Raw genomic sequence first — 14,991 nt, 5'->3', positions numbered from 1 at the left:
TGGGGTTTGAGGTTCAACGGAGGTGTCGCGTAAAAGAATCTAGGAACCAAAAGTCCAAGGTTGCATGCGCTCGCTACGTGCAAGGTGCTTGGGGTACGTACCGCTGCGCAGGACTGATCGGAGAGCAGGGGCCAGCTAAGGCTCCGTCATTCAAGAGTGGGTCAACCCCATTCCAAGTCCCCCCCTTCTCAGGCCAGGCATCGGGATAGCGGCGACTTTCTTCCGTTCCTTATTAGGACTAGATCCGTTTTCTTCAATTCAGTGGAGACATACCCGGCTCTGCGGGATCCAACGGACAGCTGCTGGAGCTCCCGCATTGGCCAGGGCCGGGAAGGGCTAGGTACATAGAAAGGTACCTTAGAGCACCTGCCAAAAGAACTCCGGGCCTGGAAAAACAGATCGGAAAGTTATCGTGTCAATTTGGCCCGGATCCCTGTTGATTCGTGCGTCTGGCCAGAGCATCGAAAGGGGACACAATTCAAGCTTGTCACTTTTCCAGAAGCTCGGCTCGTTCTCGACTTTGCCGCCAAACATCCCATTTCCACGTTTCTGCAAGGCATGGCGCGCTCTTGATTGCGTGCGCGCATTTCTATTCAATCCCTCTGCGAGTTTTCGACCTTGATACCCGATTCTGACGGTGCACAACAGCTAGCTGGCCGTGCCTCCGAACCTCAGCTTTTGAAAGCTACGGTACCTTCATTAGCCCGCATTTAATTCGACTCCCCCGAGCAATCGACCACGAGCTTCCCATCACGCAACCCTCCAACACACCGACCACCGCCCATTTCCGCAAACATGTCTGACTTTAGCATGTACCACCAGCTGGGCCAGGGCGAACAAGACCCTTCGAATCCCAATCGATCGACGCAGCCCGCACCTCCCCAGTTCTCCCCTCCCGTCGCGGGGCAGCAATACCAGCAGGGAACTCCATACGGCGCCCCTGCACCTCCAGGACAGCAATACTATGGAGGCCAGCCTGGTTCCGCACCACCTCAGGCACAGCCGTATGGGGCCCCTCCAGGTCAGGAGTATGCGCAGAATCCTGGTTTCCAGTCTCAGGAAAACTTGGCGGCGCAAATGGGAGGCATGTCACTAGGTGATGGACACGGTACAGCAAGGAGGAAGAAGAAGGACCGCCACGCATACCACCAGGTCGAGGCGACAGGCTCGTCGCAACCCTTCAACGGAATCCCTGCTGCCGGCACGAATGCCACGGCCTTCCTCAACGACCCTTCGCAAGCTCAGTATGCTCAAATGAACCAGTTTCCCGTCGCCGCGGGCCAGACATTTACACCCGCCAATCCCGCTTCCCCGGCTGAATTTGCGACCCGAAACGGCACCGATGCTGGCGGACCCCCGGCTGTAGTTCAGACTTCCGGACACCAGAAGCTGTCTCTCGACGACCTGCCTAGTGTGCCAGTCTCCCGTGACTCTCTTCAACAACACTACTTCTCCAATGTTTATCCCACCTTTGAGAAGCACCTGCCACCTCCCTCGACTGTCTCATACGTTGCCTACGACCAGGGCAATGCTTCGCCCAAGTTCGCGCGCTTGACACTGAACAGCATTCCGTCCAATGCCGAGGGCCTTGCACTTACTGGTCTGCCAATGGGTCTTCTCCTTCAGCCCATGGCACCTCTCCAGCCCGGGGAGCTCGAGATTCCAGTCCTTGATTTTGGCGATTCTGGCCCCCCGAGATGCCGTCGCTGCAGAGCTTACGTCAACCCCTTCATGATGTTCCGGTCCGGCGGCAATAAGTTTGTTTGCAACTTGTGCACTTACCCCAACGATACCCCGTCCGAATACTTCTCCGCACTCACTCCCCAAGGTGTAAGGGTGGACCGCGATCAGCGCCCAGAGCTTACCAGGGGTACTGTGGAGTTTGTAGTGCCTAAGGAGTACTGGACGAAGGAGCCCACTGGTCTGCGCTGGCTGTTCGTCATTGATGTTACCCAGGAGTCCTTCAACAAGGGATTCATCGAGTCCTTCTGCGAGGGCATCGTTGCTGCCTTGTACGGTGGCGAAGACGCAGAACGGGATGACAATGGCGAGCCAAAGAAGAGCATTCCCCCTGGCGCCAAGGTTGGCTTCGTGACTTATGACAAGGACATCCACTTCTACAACGTCAATGTGAGTTGCTCCCCAGGACTCCAGACATTGGACAATAGACTAACAATCATAGCCCGCCCTGGATCAAGCCCAGATGATGATTATGCCCGATCTTGAGGATCCCTTCGTACCCCTGAGTGACGGTCTCTTTGTCGACCCTTACGAATCTAAGTAAGATTGCCTGCTGTGTATAATATGACCATCGCACTGACTGACTTGTCTAGGGATGTCATCACATCTCTGCTGACAATGCTGCCCACCATGTTCTCAAACATTAAGAACCCCGAACCGGCCCTCCTGGCGACCCTCAACTCTGCTGTTGCCGCATTGGAAAAGACCGGAGGCAAGATCGTCTGTTCTCTGGCGGCTCTGCCTACCTGGGGCCCTGGCCGTCTCTTCCTCCGCGACGATGGAAAGCATCCCGGTGGAGAGATCGACAAGAAGCTCTTCTCTACAGAACACCCGGCATGGAAGAAGGTGGCCGAGAAGATGGTGGCCACCGGTATCGGTGCCGACTTCTTCCTCGCGTCGCCTTCTGGCGGATACCTTGATATCGCCACAGTCGGTCACGTTGCAGCCTCTACCGGTGGAGAGACGTTCTACTACCCCAACTTCATCGGAGCCCGTGACAACACGAAGCTGTCCATGGAAATCAAGCACGCGGTTACGCGCGAGACTGGCTTCCAGGCTTTGATGAAGGTTCGTTGCTCGAACGGCCTGCAGATTAACGGGTACCACGGCAACTTCATCCACCACACTTTTGGTGCCGACCTGGAGATTGGTGTTATTGATGCTGACAAGGCTATGGGCGTTACCTTCTCCTATGACGGCAAGCTCGACTCGAAACTCGACGCCCACTTCCAGTCGGCGCTGCTGTACACCACGGCTTCCGGCCAGCGGAGAGTGCGCTGCTCAAACATTATTGCGAGTGTGTGCGACAACCCCAGGGATAGCGTCAAGTTCATCGACCAAGATGCCGTGTTCACGATTTTGGCCAAGGAGGCAAGCACAAAACTAGCAAGTACTTCGGCAACGCTGAAGGATGTCCGCAACCACCTGACGGAGCGTACGATCGACATTCTCTCAGCGTACCGTAAGAACTTCTTGACTTCAGCGCAACCAGACGGCCAGTTGGTCATGCCGGAAAGGCTCAAGGAGTTCTCCATGTACATGCTCGGTCTCCTCAAGTGCCGCGCCTTCAAGGGCGGTAACGAGAGTTCCGACCGTAGAGTCCACGAGATGAGGATGATCCGTTCCATGGGCGCCAAGGAGCTTAGCTTATACCTGTATCCGCGCATGATCCCCATTCACAACCTCACTCCAGAGGAGGGCTTCCCTGACGAGTCCGGCCATCTCAAGGTACCGCCTGCGATTCGCACGTCCTTCTCTCGCGTGGAACCTGGCGGCGTCTATCTCGTCGACAACGGCCAGCAGTGTCTCCTGTGGCTCCACTCCCAGACCTCACCGAACCTCATTGCCGATCTCTTTGGCGAAGACAAGACAACCCTCCAGAGCCTCGACGCGTATACTTCATCGCTCCCCATGCTCCAGACACATTTGAACGCGCAAGTACGGAATATCGTCGAGTTCCTGAAGACGATGCGGGGTTCCAAGGGTCTGGGTATCCAGCTTGCGAGACAAGGAATTGATGGTGCCGAGTACGAGTTTGCGCGCATGCTCGTCGAGGACAGGAACAACGAGGCACAGAGCTATGTCGACTGGCTCGTCCATCTTCACAGGAGTGTCCAGCTCGAGGTAAGATACATCTACCCCATGACCCCTTTCTAGCAAGAAATGCCGCTAACATTCCATGATAGCTTTCTGGCCAAAGAAAGAGAGAGGACCCGCTGACGGACGCCAACGCACTAGCAGGCTTCGCCGGTCTGAGGCCCAACTACTGGTAAAAAGGGCAGAGGCAAGGAGGAAGTGACTGTGTGTGGGAGTAGGAGGCGCCAGTCGGTCGAGCGGAAGTCTCGGAGGCGTGGGTTCAACTTTTTTTTGATGGTTTGAGCGTTGTCAGAACTGCATATACATTGGGTGTCCAGGGTTTCCGAAAAGAAAGTAGTAAACAACCATTCAAATTTACTTCCGGCAGACTGCTGAACGAGTCTGGCTAGCCTCTTTTGTGTTGATGAGTAGTGTCAAGCAATCGCCCTGTTCACCCTCTTAGCACCCTGTATTCCACGACTGCATCACGCCCTTTTCCTGAAGTGGGCATTGCCCACGCTGCTCTGCATGCGACAAAGTCGCTGGTCGTGTCTTGGCGAGCGCTCAACCGTCAATCAGCCTGTCGACTGTCACGGACGTCATGGCATGCCAACCGTGTCACCGGCCAAACCATGGAAGGAAGCCAAGATGAGGCCAGGAAGACTCCATCTTCAAGGAAAATTTCGAAGATCAACGTCCCTACTTCCCAGGCCCCAACCTGTGCGCTGACTCCCACGATGGCCACTGCCAAAGCCACGTCGTGGTCTCGTCGCCTCAGTATTAGCACTCCACCCGCGGAGACTAGACTGCAGAGTCTCAGCCTACCGGTTTTTTCTGGAGAAAGCATTGTCTCTTGATCTCGAGAGCCGTTCCGAGAGGCAACACTCCAGTCTCCCAAGCACAGCTATCATTTTATTTCATCTCAGTCAGTAGAGATCCTTCCTCAATAGCGAAATATACCCAAAAAATGGAAGAAGTCGGGAGGAGACCTCGACTCGAACCCGCGACGTCTCGAATCATGTGATGGTATTCCGTGTATTCCATGAAGTACCGGTACCTACCCAAACAACAAGTCACGAGGCCAAACATCGCCCGCCACCAAAATTACTATGGCGGAAAATGACAAAAAAACAAGCTATCCATGGCATTATGTAGGACCGTGAGCCAACATACGCTCCCACCTATTCAAGGCTGGAGTTGTACCGCTCGGCCATCGACTACAACGGACGATGCTTGTTAGAGGACATTCACGATTCTGGTCACTACATCCCCTTCGATGCCCATTGCCTGCGCATGCTTCATGACATCTCATCCAATAACCTGCAGCTGCCAGTGCGACCGCAGCCCATGAGGAATTTCTGTATCCCTCCCGGCTTACGTTCAACACCATTGAAAACAAGTCTTGTACTTCTCTTTCTGGGTTGGGCCATGCAGTATGGCATAATGGCACACCCAGATGGATAATTTCAAGACTCCACGGCAAACTCCACCGAATTCCATTGAAAGCAAAGCCAGGACCTCACAAACACACTCATATTCGCACGAAATCTGATATAAAACTGTGAGATGTGAAATGTGATGGTTGACGGAACACCAGTGTCTAAATGTGAACACACCCAAGCACGGGAGTAATCATAGAGGAATGAAGACCGCCCGAGATGCACCACCCAATTCTTAGTTCCCTCCGCCAAGCTTCGCACGACATCACCCGGGTGGGAAAATTCGAAGGGGCGGGGAATTGCTGATCACGGTCAAATCTCATCGCGCTTTTGTGTAAACCTGCTTCCCTCGGTAGATGACGTTTGCTCAAGGTTTCTGAGACACGAAGCCGGTGGCTTTCTGACTTTGTAGTGTCTGTACAATTCGTTTAGACCGTTGGAGGCGTGCTGGGAATAGCTCCGCAATGCTGTTCCTGCCTACTCCTAACAGCCAGCGCGACTGTTTATTTACCTTTCCAAATTTGCTCGCTTTCTGGTCATACGGCGTCGCTACCCGCCGTACCTCATTTCCCTGGGCCGTTTTCCACGCCGGCATAAAGGTAGGCCCGATGGAACGAGGATAGGCAAGACGAAATGATAGCACAGGACACCAACGACTGGACGTCGTTGGGTCTGAGGGCCTTGAAACATGCAGCCTCCCGAGCGGCCTTCTGTTAGCTCACCAAGGCTGCTTACCCATACTACTTCTCTCCGAGCCCCCCATCCCGTCTCCCGTATTCCTCACTCGTCTCCCAAACTCCAGATGGCAGGTTTCTCTCGGTACACCAGGGTCAGGTTGATGTGCATAATCTGGACGGGTCCAATATGAGGCGACCGACCCGCGACGGGCTGGGCCTCTCTGCTTCCTCCTTCACCCCCGTCAATCTGGCGCTCGGAATAGAAAGGCGGGCAGGCAGGCAGCAGGAAACGGCATTGATGGATTCGTTAGGTGGTCGGGGTGTTCATCTAGCTGATCTACGCGCAGCTGCAGCAAATCCGTGATCCCTGACGAAGATCGATACGTTTTTTTCTTCTTCCTCACCTACCTTGCCTACACACGACCGACCGACCGTGCCGACCTCTTCTCCCCGATGAGGCTTACATGCATGTCTCAGAGGAGGGAGGGGGAAATACCTAGGTAGGTAGTCCACCCGTAGACAAGCAAAAACCCTCCATTCCCCAACGCAAGGCGGGATCTCCATCCGGGAACGCCTCGTCTTATTTTGGGCGGCTCAAAGTGCCAGAAGAGGAAGCGTTAGTGGTGGGCATAGTCACCGCCCTACATGTCTCTCATCCTCGAAGCGGTGAGCCGTGATAAATGATGATGTACCACGAGAGAGTCTCTGATGCTCTGCCGCACACGATGTTTTGGGTCCTCCCGTTGGGAGAACGAAAAGAAGGTGGTTTGCCGCCTTGTCCCACTCCTTTTATCCGTCGAGTATCATGTCATGCTGCACGACGGGTTGGGCGTCGACGCAGCAGCGATCACCCGCACACCCATGCCATTCACGAGTCCAATGCAGCGCCCAAGGATGAACATGCACGCGGCAAGAAATTCATCATTGATGATACAGGGGGAGGAGAGAGAGAAGAGGGGCATGACGACAACTCTGCGCTAGCAATCATTACTTAGCCCCCAGCCTAGAACGGGAAACCACTTCATGAAGAGTTTGAAGAGAAGGCAGAATTTGCCCACTAAACTTAGTTTCTAAAGCGACGCCAGTGTATCCCTTGACTGCCGCGTGGGCAGAGAGGGGGCACTTGGGGGGGAAGGACAGCAAGAGAAAGAAAGTGTAGACTTGAGATACCTCTCGCATTGGACACTCTCCCTGAATGGAGATAGTCCTCGCGGAATGTCTTTCGCATCTTCACCCCCGCCCCTCCTCCGTCGATGTCTGTGTCTGGTGTAACTGACCACATCGGGGTATTGGCAGGGAGTCCAGCTCGGCACCTCTCGCCTGAGCTAATGAGGTGTGATTGGATGGCAGGGGACTATGCAAGGGCTAGCATTTGAAGAGGGCTGCGGGATGTTCGACCGCGGAGTGCCCTCCGGTCCCGCGTGGTCGGGCCCTGGTGGCGTCAGCCCCCGGTTCCAGGGGTTCGAAAGATAAACCCTCTTTCTATCCCGCGACCCTCCCTATGACTTCCAAAGTCTTTGGGATCTCTGGGGTGGTGTCCCCGTCAGTCGGGTAGCAAGGCAGGGAGGCAGGTTCGTCGTATGTTTGGATAAGAAGTGCAAAGGCGGGAATCTCGTGGCCCACGAAATATCTACCCGTAGATAAAGGCCGTAGCGGGTCTTGCGCATTTCGGCCGTACTATGTGTCACAGGCAAGATGCCTCGGATCAGCCATCTGGTGGTTCGGAAAATTGAGAAGTGATAGACTTCTCATAGTCTTCGCGGATCCTCCCCGCCTCAAAGGGCCACCTTACCAGTGTCCAGAGTCAGTATTGTCTCTCAAGAGGGGAGGGAAAAGAGCCCATTGCTTGTGTAGGTGAGGGTGGGGGGTCGTCGTGGGGAGAGCCAACGCAGTGATACCCAAAGTTCCAGCCGATCGAATGTCCCGGTCAAGATCTGGCATGCAGGCAGGGGTGAGGTATTTGGATTTCGGGGTAGCGGTAGACTTTTTTTTCTATCATGACGAGGACATATGCAGAGTTGTTTGCGCCTGAGATCATGTCAGCTTCCGGAAAAGCAAACATGGATGTCTTCTCAGCCCTCCAATAGCCACTCACCATCCTTGTCGAAGATCCCTCCACCCTCGGATGTTCAGCTCTGACGGCCTATCGTTCTTCGTCAGCCTGACCAACCGCGGTATTGGGAAGACCATGTCAGAGGCTCCCGCTCTTTCTTCCAACCCTTCAGAGACACCGATTCTTGAGTGTTCGTTGGAGAGCCAAAGGTTTGCTGCCGGTAAACGGGCAAGACAGGTGAGCCTTTTTGTATGCTTGCTTTTTCTCGTCAAGTGGCGCCGCGGCACGTGCCTAGGCAAACACTTTAGTATGACTTGGACATGTCGATTACGAATTCGATAGAGAAGCGGGCTGAACAAGTGACTCTGACCCATTCCAATGGTCGCGGATGTTAACCTTGCCGTTCTTGCTAAGACGTTTTGGGCGAGAGCCTCAGCATTCAACTCAGACTCTTCAGGCGCGAGGATTTCGGGTCGAAATAGTGTACCGCTATCCAGTCTTGCTGAAGGCATTTCTCCCCTTTGGTCTGTCTGACGGGAGTCAACCTTCTCTGGGTTCTGCTGAGCAAGCACAGTGGCCAAGGCTGTCGTTGGCATGGAATGCCAGGCCCTTCCGGAGGGTCGCGTTGCTAGGGTGAAGACCAGGCGGCTGCGGCAAGGCAATGCTTTTCCATACACCAATGGCCACTGGACAACAGAATTGCGCGCGCCATGCTTATCCCTACGTCCAGTCGCCCCTACATCTTTGGAGCGAACCGTGTTGCGCAAAGGGAAGAGGGAGATTTCAATCATGCTTGAAAATTGCTTCCGGATATGGAATATGAAGGGATTTGTGATTTGAACCAGAAGAATACGCCAGACACCTGCAAAAGCTCCTAGGTCCCAATTACATCGGATCTAGCCATTTTGTCCTACCACTCCCAACGCCGCCAACCCGAAGTCAACCGTATGATGATGTGTACCAGTGAGAGCAAGCAAATTCCCGCGAAAATCGAGATGTCGAAAAAAAAGGAAATAGGCAAACAACTTTGAAGACCACTATCGAAGCCCTCCGAGCACACTGGCCGGAACAGGCAATCGACACCCGACGTTGTAGATCCAGGGACCCTCGAGATCGCAAGTAGCTTCAGCCCGACGTGCAAGGGCAGAAAAAGCAACCAGCGTGGGCCGCTGAACTGAAAGCCCCGTCGAATAATGCAAAAAATTAATCCCCCTGCCCGGTCATTGCGGACCAATCACCGCACTTGGACAGGGAACCAGTCGTTAGTAGTGCTGAAAAGCCTGTGTTGCGAGACATAAACACCTTTCTTGTAGCCATGTGTTGACATGACAGGTCGTACGGCGAGACAAGACTCTGCCCAGGGTATACCGCCTCAGCCAGCCTGACGTACGGCCAGGTCTCACCGGCTCACATCGAGTACCCATGAGTGAGACATTAACCCGGTCGAGGATGCGCCAAGAGCAAATCGGTCAAGACCCATCCATAATTGCAGAGAAGGCGTAGCGTGGGTCAGGTTGGCTCCGAACTCTGGCTATCTCACTCGTCGCGAAGATTTCGCTGAAGATTTTGAAGTCGCTTTTGTGACTGGATGAACTGCCGCTTGAACTTGATGATGACGAGCTCTTTGACTTGCTTTTCGAAGAGCTGCTGCTGCTGCCGCTCCCTTTCGTCTTCTTGGCGATGTCGTCGAGGATGAACTTGGCTGTGCACTGTCTGTCGTCTTCGAAAGCGAACATGACGGCGAGAAACTGGCCCCTCAATTCTGGGTCGTAGAGAAAGACTTCGCGCCACAACTCCGCCAGCTCCTTGGGCGGGTTGCGGTAGCCATTGCCAAGGCCAAAGTCGCCGATCACAACGTGGTTGTAGCCGTTGAACACGCAGATTCGCAAGGCGGCGCGCATCTTATTCCGTACCAATTCTCGCTCTTCCGAAAAAGAGTACTTTCGTCCCATGTCTGTGAGCTTCGGCCACCGAGCTGGCGGCATAGAAATAACTGGCAGCGACCTCCAATCTTTCATGTCCAATGACTCGATCCTGTCTTGAAACTGGCGGAAACGAACTGCACACTTCATTAGTCAAGAATGACCAAGATGCTAGGTAGTACGCATGTGCCTACCAACATCGGGAGAATAGATGGCTCCTTCGATCGGGATCGGGTAGTTGGTTGGCATGCATGTATCCGGATGGGGAGACCCCAACGTTGCTGACAGATTGCTGCGACGGCATAATCTCTCCTACATAACGCGTCGAGTCAGAGTTGTGTTATACAAGGCGCACCATCGACGACATACCTCGTAACCGACAACACCTGTCTCCCAATCACCTCCGGGTCGCTTCTCGTTCGCGGCGCAGATGAAGGGGATCCGGACTCCTTCACTTTGAGCCCAGCCCAGTGCGCAGTCTACAGGATCGCTATGCACGACATCTGCCATGGTTAGCTGTGGCTCCGAATCATAACCGATGACGGCCATGAGTGAGTCTTACAGAAGTTGGGTAAGTCTGAGCTCATGAAGGCCGGGCGGCTGAGCGGAAGCTGGAGTAGCGGCTGAGAGTAGAGAACTGAGTATGGGGGCCACTCCTCGCGGAAGTATCTATTGACTTCTGGGATCAGTTTCTTCTTGGTGTCCGCCGCAACCTCGGAGGGCTTGATCTTCAAAGGCTTCGAGGAAGGCATTGTAAGCTCGCGAAGGCAGGCCAAAGAAATTCTTGGGGCGGTGACGAAGGTCGAGTTGCTGTGTAGAACTGATCCTTGATCAGACGCAATGCGGCGAGTATGACTTGAGAATGAGAGATCAGGGAAGCACCAACCGTGGGGTACACTCGTGGCTTTAAATACGTCCCCTCGCAATGAAGAGTCGCTCGGGAGGCAACTCTAGCTGCGGCTTGTAGACCAGGAGCGCGGGAAGGAAGAAAAGAAACAATAGCATGGTGAGGTATCTTGGGCCCCTTTGCAGAGGAATGAATTGCTTCGCCTCTCCAGGAAGCGAGGGCGGTGAAGGGTGTATGGGAGAGTGTTACCAATACTTGCCGGATCTCAGTCAAGTCTGCGACATTCCAGGGTAGTGTATAGGAAGGGCGCGTAAAGGGTGGGTGGGCTTGCCGTGGTTGTGATGAGATATGTCTTGCTTGTACAGAAACCCGGGTCGTGTCACGTCAGTCTTCCCGTGGTCTTGGTAGGTGGGATCCGATCGAGTTACTACTGCAATCTGCCGCAGTTATACGAGATCTTCCTGTTTCCCAAGATCTCACTTGAGGCGTTCTTGCGAGCCGGGATAGGGCGATGGGAGCAAGCAGTGCAACCGGGGGGGTCGAAGCCAGGGTCCGTACATATCTTGTTGGCTAAGGCGAGGTATCCGTACCTAGGGTCTGAAGACAGTTTGGGCGGGGCGGGAGCTAAAGTAGGGAAAGATGGCGAGGGAGAATAGTTGCGAGTCCCAGCAGCCCGTGCCGTGCCTTGCTTAGATCGCGGGCTAATAAGCAATAAGCTGGCATGGAAGAAGCAAAAAACCCAGCTTCATGGTTCTTGGGCCCCCACTAGGCAGGGCTGCCTGTCCAAAGGTTGGGCGCAATGAAGAGAGATGTGAGCTCATCTTGGAAGTGAGGCAAAATATCGATGGGAGGTGACAAGGCTACGTTGGGTGTCTGTTTGCCCGCCGAGGATGCGGATCCATGCTCTCCATGACTTGCAGACAGGTTCCGACTCGGGTTTGCGGCCTCGATCTGAAGGGAGACGAAGTTTGGGACCAAGAAGAAAAGACTGTACTCGATCGGATTCCAGATCCATGTCATAGGGTTGCTAGCCAACAACTGCATTATCCCGAAGTCGTCACCCGTGTCCGGTGTTTGGTGTCTCGGGAGTCGAGGGCGGAGCTGATGAAATGTTGAATTCTGTCAATAATTGGACTCGATCAGCCAGACAAGGACTCGAAGCCCAGGTTCTTGCGGTTACAAGTCGGACCGGGATATGGATCAGGCATGGTGCGTTTAAGGTGGACATTTGGCAATAACAAGTCTTATTCAAAGCGTAGAGAGAGATGGTCTAGAGCTGGAGTATGGGGGAGACGTCGAGTGCCGGGGATGTCATCCGATTCGAGAGGAGATGTTTGTGGTGTGGAGGGATGCAGACGGGAGGAGCTGTGGTGGCTAAGGTATTTTGGCTGTCGAGGAGACAACTCGGCGGTACGTACCTTGTGTAGGTACCGGTGAGTTCCCACCGATAAGACTGCTTCCTATCTTATCTTATCTTTAGAACCTGGGAAAGCTGAAGGAAGTCCAGGAACCCTCTTATATGCACAGCGTAGGTTCGATCATAAGTATTTCTACTTTAACATACTGAGGGGCCCCACTTAGATGAATTGAAGCTTCCCATTCGTAGACTTTTTCTCAAGCTCCGACCTCAGTCATCCGTCGCATGTCGTCGCGAAAGACGTCGTTCCTTTCCTTGTAGTCGCAACCCCTCCGCTGTCCAACTATACCATTCACCCCTGCTGTCGAATGCTTCGATTTCCACAACATGACGCGGTAGTCTGACAGATCCCAAGTTATCTTCATCATGCGAACTGCGGCAACATTCCCTTTGCGCAAGCTTGCGCGCCCATCTGGGCTCCTTGTCCAACCCATCCACAGACGATACCTCTCTACAGCACCACGGAGAACAGTAGCCCAATTTCTAGAGTGGAAGCCCGGCACCGAAGTCAAAGATGTTGTCGTCAATGGATACGTCCGGTCTGTTCGCAACATGAAGACAGATCGATTCGTCAATATTGGCGACGGTTCCTCACGGTCGCCTATCCAGGCACTGGTATCAAGGAGCGACGAAGAAAGGTGTGTCCCTCTCAGATCCCCAAGCTTGGCCACTGTCTCGGAAGCCGTGATTGCTGATAATCTCCCAGCGCAAACCTGCGAGTCGGTGCAGCAGTCCGCCTACGGGGTGTCTGGACTCCCTCCAAAACAGACGGTCAAAGTCACGAGTTGAAGGTAGATCATGTCGAAATCCTAGGCCCCTCTGACGCAAAGGTAGGCTCACTGCCCCTCTTCTTTTCTCTAAACTATCGCTAATACCGTCATTGAAACCAGACGTTCCCGATTCAGAAGAAGTACCAAACACCCGACTACCTTCGCACCATGCCCCATCTTCGAACCAGGATACCACTGAATGCCGCAATCTTGCGATTGAGATCAGAAGCCGTCGCGTTGTTGACTCAGTTCTTCGCCTCTCGAGACTTTACCCAAACTCATCCGCCCATCATCACATCTTCAGATTGCGAAGGGGCAGGCGAGGTCTTCAACGTTGCTACGGGCTCGACCGAGACACCCGCAATCTCGAATACGGGCAAGGACAAGCCAGCAAACATGTTCTTCCGCTCGCCAAAGTACTTGACGGTGTCCACTCAGCTTCATCTTGAGGCGTTAGCTCAGTCTCTGGGGCATGTATGGACATTATCGCCGACCTTCCGAGCGGAGCGTAGCGACACCTCAAGACACATGAGCGAGTTCTACATGCTGGAGGCGGAGATGAGCTTCGTCGATGAGTTGGACGAAGTCACAAACCTCGTTGAAGACATGCTCCGTAGCTTGGTCACTGGCTTATATCAGACTCGCGCTGCGCAAGAACTGCGACAACGACATGCGCCCGGAGAGAATCGAACAGCGGAAGATGACCTGGTTCCGATCGACGAAGTGGAGCGTCGTTGGAAGGGGATGATGCAGAGCCCAGCTTCCAGATGGCCACGCATTACATACGCCGATGCGATCAAATTGCTTCAGGCAGAAGAACATCAGTTCGAGATCAAGCCTACATGGGAAAGCGGCCTGCATTCTGAGCATGAAAAGTTCCTCGCCAAAACTCTCGGTGCCACCAGCGACTCCTCTGCCTATTCTCCCGTCTTCGTTACCCACTACCCTCGGGCGATCAAAGCATTCTACATGAGGAAATCAGACACCGCAACTTCCGGTCATGATCTGCCAGGTGACACAGTCGACTGCTTTGATCTTCTGGTCCCCGATTTGTGCGAGATTGCCGGCGGCTCAATGCGTGAGCATCGCTTGACGGACTTGTTGGAGACTATGAAGGCTCGCGGCATGGGCTCTCCAGCTGATGGCGGACGCGATGACACCAACGGCAGCGATCTCGAGTGGTATGTTGACCTCCGTCGTTGGGGATCCAATCCACACGGCGGCTTTGGCCTGGGCTTCGATAGATTGCTGAGTTATCTTGTGGGAGTCCCTAATGTCAGAGACGTTGTGGCTTTTCCACGCTGGTTTGGCCGGTGCGACTGCTAAGGTGGCCAGAGGACAGTCTAGGATGAACCGGGGCCCAAGTCATACCAACTCACGATGCGGTGCCTCGTTAAGCTTTGCCTACCTGGGATTCTGGAAGACGGGCTTGATGAAACCAGTACGACAGAAGTTGCACGGCGATGCGTGATGTTTGTGCAACCTCACTTGGCATAAAGATGGTCGACCTTGAGTCGCCTTGTGCATGTGCACCATGCTCTTGAGCTGCCAAGCGCGACGTCTGAGACCTGATTGCAAAGCTCAAAGCTATGTACACCGTGGCTTGCAGTTGACAGGATTCGATACCCATGGGACAATCACGCGACGTTGTACGACGGAAGGGACCAAGCATCCAGTGGCTCGGTCTCACATGGTATGCAACGCGAATCAGACCACCTACATTACAGGGTTGTGCAAGCCGATGTTGAAGGCGACCTCAAGTCGCCCATCAAAATGACGGATGGGCCTAGGCAGGCCGCCGTCAGAATTGAGAGTCACGGAGCATCACTTGGGTTGGTTATCGTTGACCAAAGCCGTCCCTATCTTCGACCACATACCCTCGAATTTCACGGAACACATGTTTAAATCTTTTGTAATTTGCCCATGATCTTGCGTCCGGTGCAACATGACACGACTCCGGACTCTGTATCAACACCTGTACAATCCAATACCCGATATATCTAGACATATCAATTACGTGTTGCGTCACTTCTTGGATTGTTACCATAAG

At 53.9% G+C, this 14,991-nt stretch overlaps 3 protein-coding genes across 3 annotated transcripts; 2 read left to right on the top strand and 1 right to left on the bottom strand.

The window, feature by feature from the left end:
• Positions 1 to 795: 795 nt before the first annotated feature.
• CTAM01_12903 (Sec23/Sec24 trunk domain-containing protein) lies at positions 796 to 4,013 on the top strand (the record flags this gene model as incomplete). Its single annotated transcript, XM_060528908.1, has 4 exons — positions 796 to 2,130; positions 2,183 to 2,280; positions 2,334 to 3,864; positions 3,927 to 4,013. The coding sequence occupies 4 exons, from the start codon at positions 796 to 798 to the stop codon at positions 4,011 to 4,013; spliced, it is 3,051 nt and encodes a 1,016-aa protein (XP_060376534.1).
• A 5,441-nt stretch (positions 4,014 to 9,454) lies between these two features.
• Positions 9,455 to 10,659, bottom strand: CTAM01_12902 (uncharacterized protein; the record flags this gene model as incomplete). The annotated part of the gene is made up of 4 exons (XM_060528907.1): positions 9,455 to 10,044; positions 10,102 to 10,219; positions 10,277 to 10,410; positions 10,470 to 10,659. The coding sequence occupies 4 exons, from the start codon at positions 10,657 to 10,659 to the stop codon at positions 9,455 to 9,457; spliced, it is 1,032 nt and encodes a 343-aa protein (XP_060376533.1).
• Positions 10,660 to 12,537: 1,878 nt separating this feature from the next.
• CTAM01_12901 (asparaginyl-tRNA synthetase) lies at positions 12,538 to 14,267 on the top strand (the record flags this gene model as incomplete). Its single annotated transcript, XM_060528906.1, has 3 exons — positions 12,538 to 12,809; positions 12,878 to 13,001; positions 13,062 to 14,267. 3 exons carry the CDS (start codon positions 12,538 to 12,540, stop codon positions 14,265 to 14,267), a joined length of 1,602 nt encoding a protein of 533 aa, XP_060376532.1.
• Positions 14,268 to 14,991: the final 724 nt, after the last annotated feature.

This window comes from Colletotrichum tamarilloi, assembly GCF_030869305.1.
Source record: "Colletotrichum tamarilloi strain Tom-12 chromosome Unknown Scaffold_84.1, whole genome shotgun sequence".
Lineage (NCBI taxonomy): Eukaryota > Fungi > Ascomycota > Sordariomycetes > Glomerellales > Glomerellaceae > Colletotrichum > Colletotrichum tamarilloi.
This window is presented reverse-complemented; position numbering and strand designations above follow the sequence as displayed.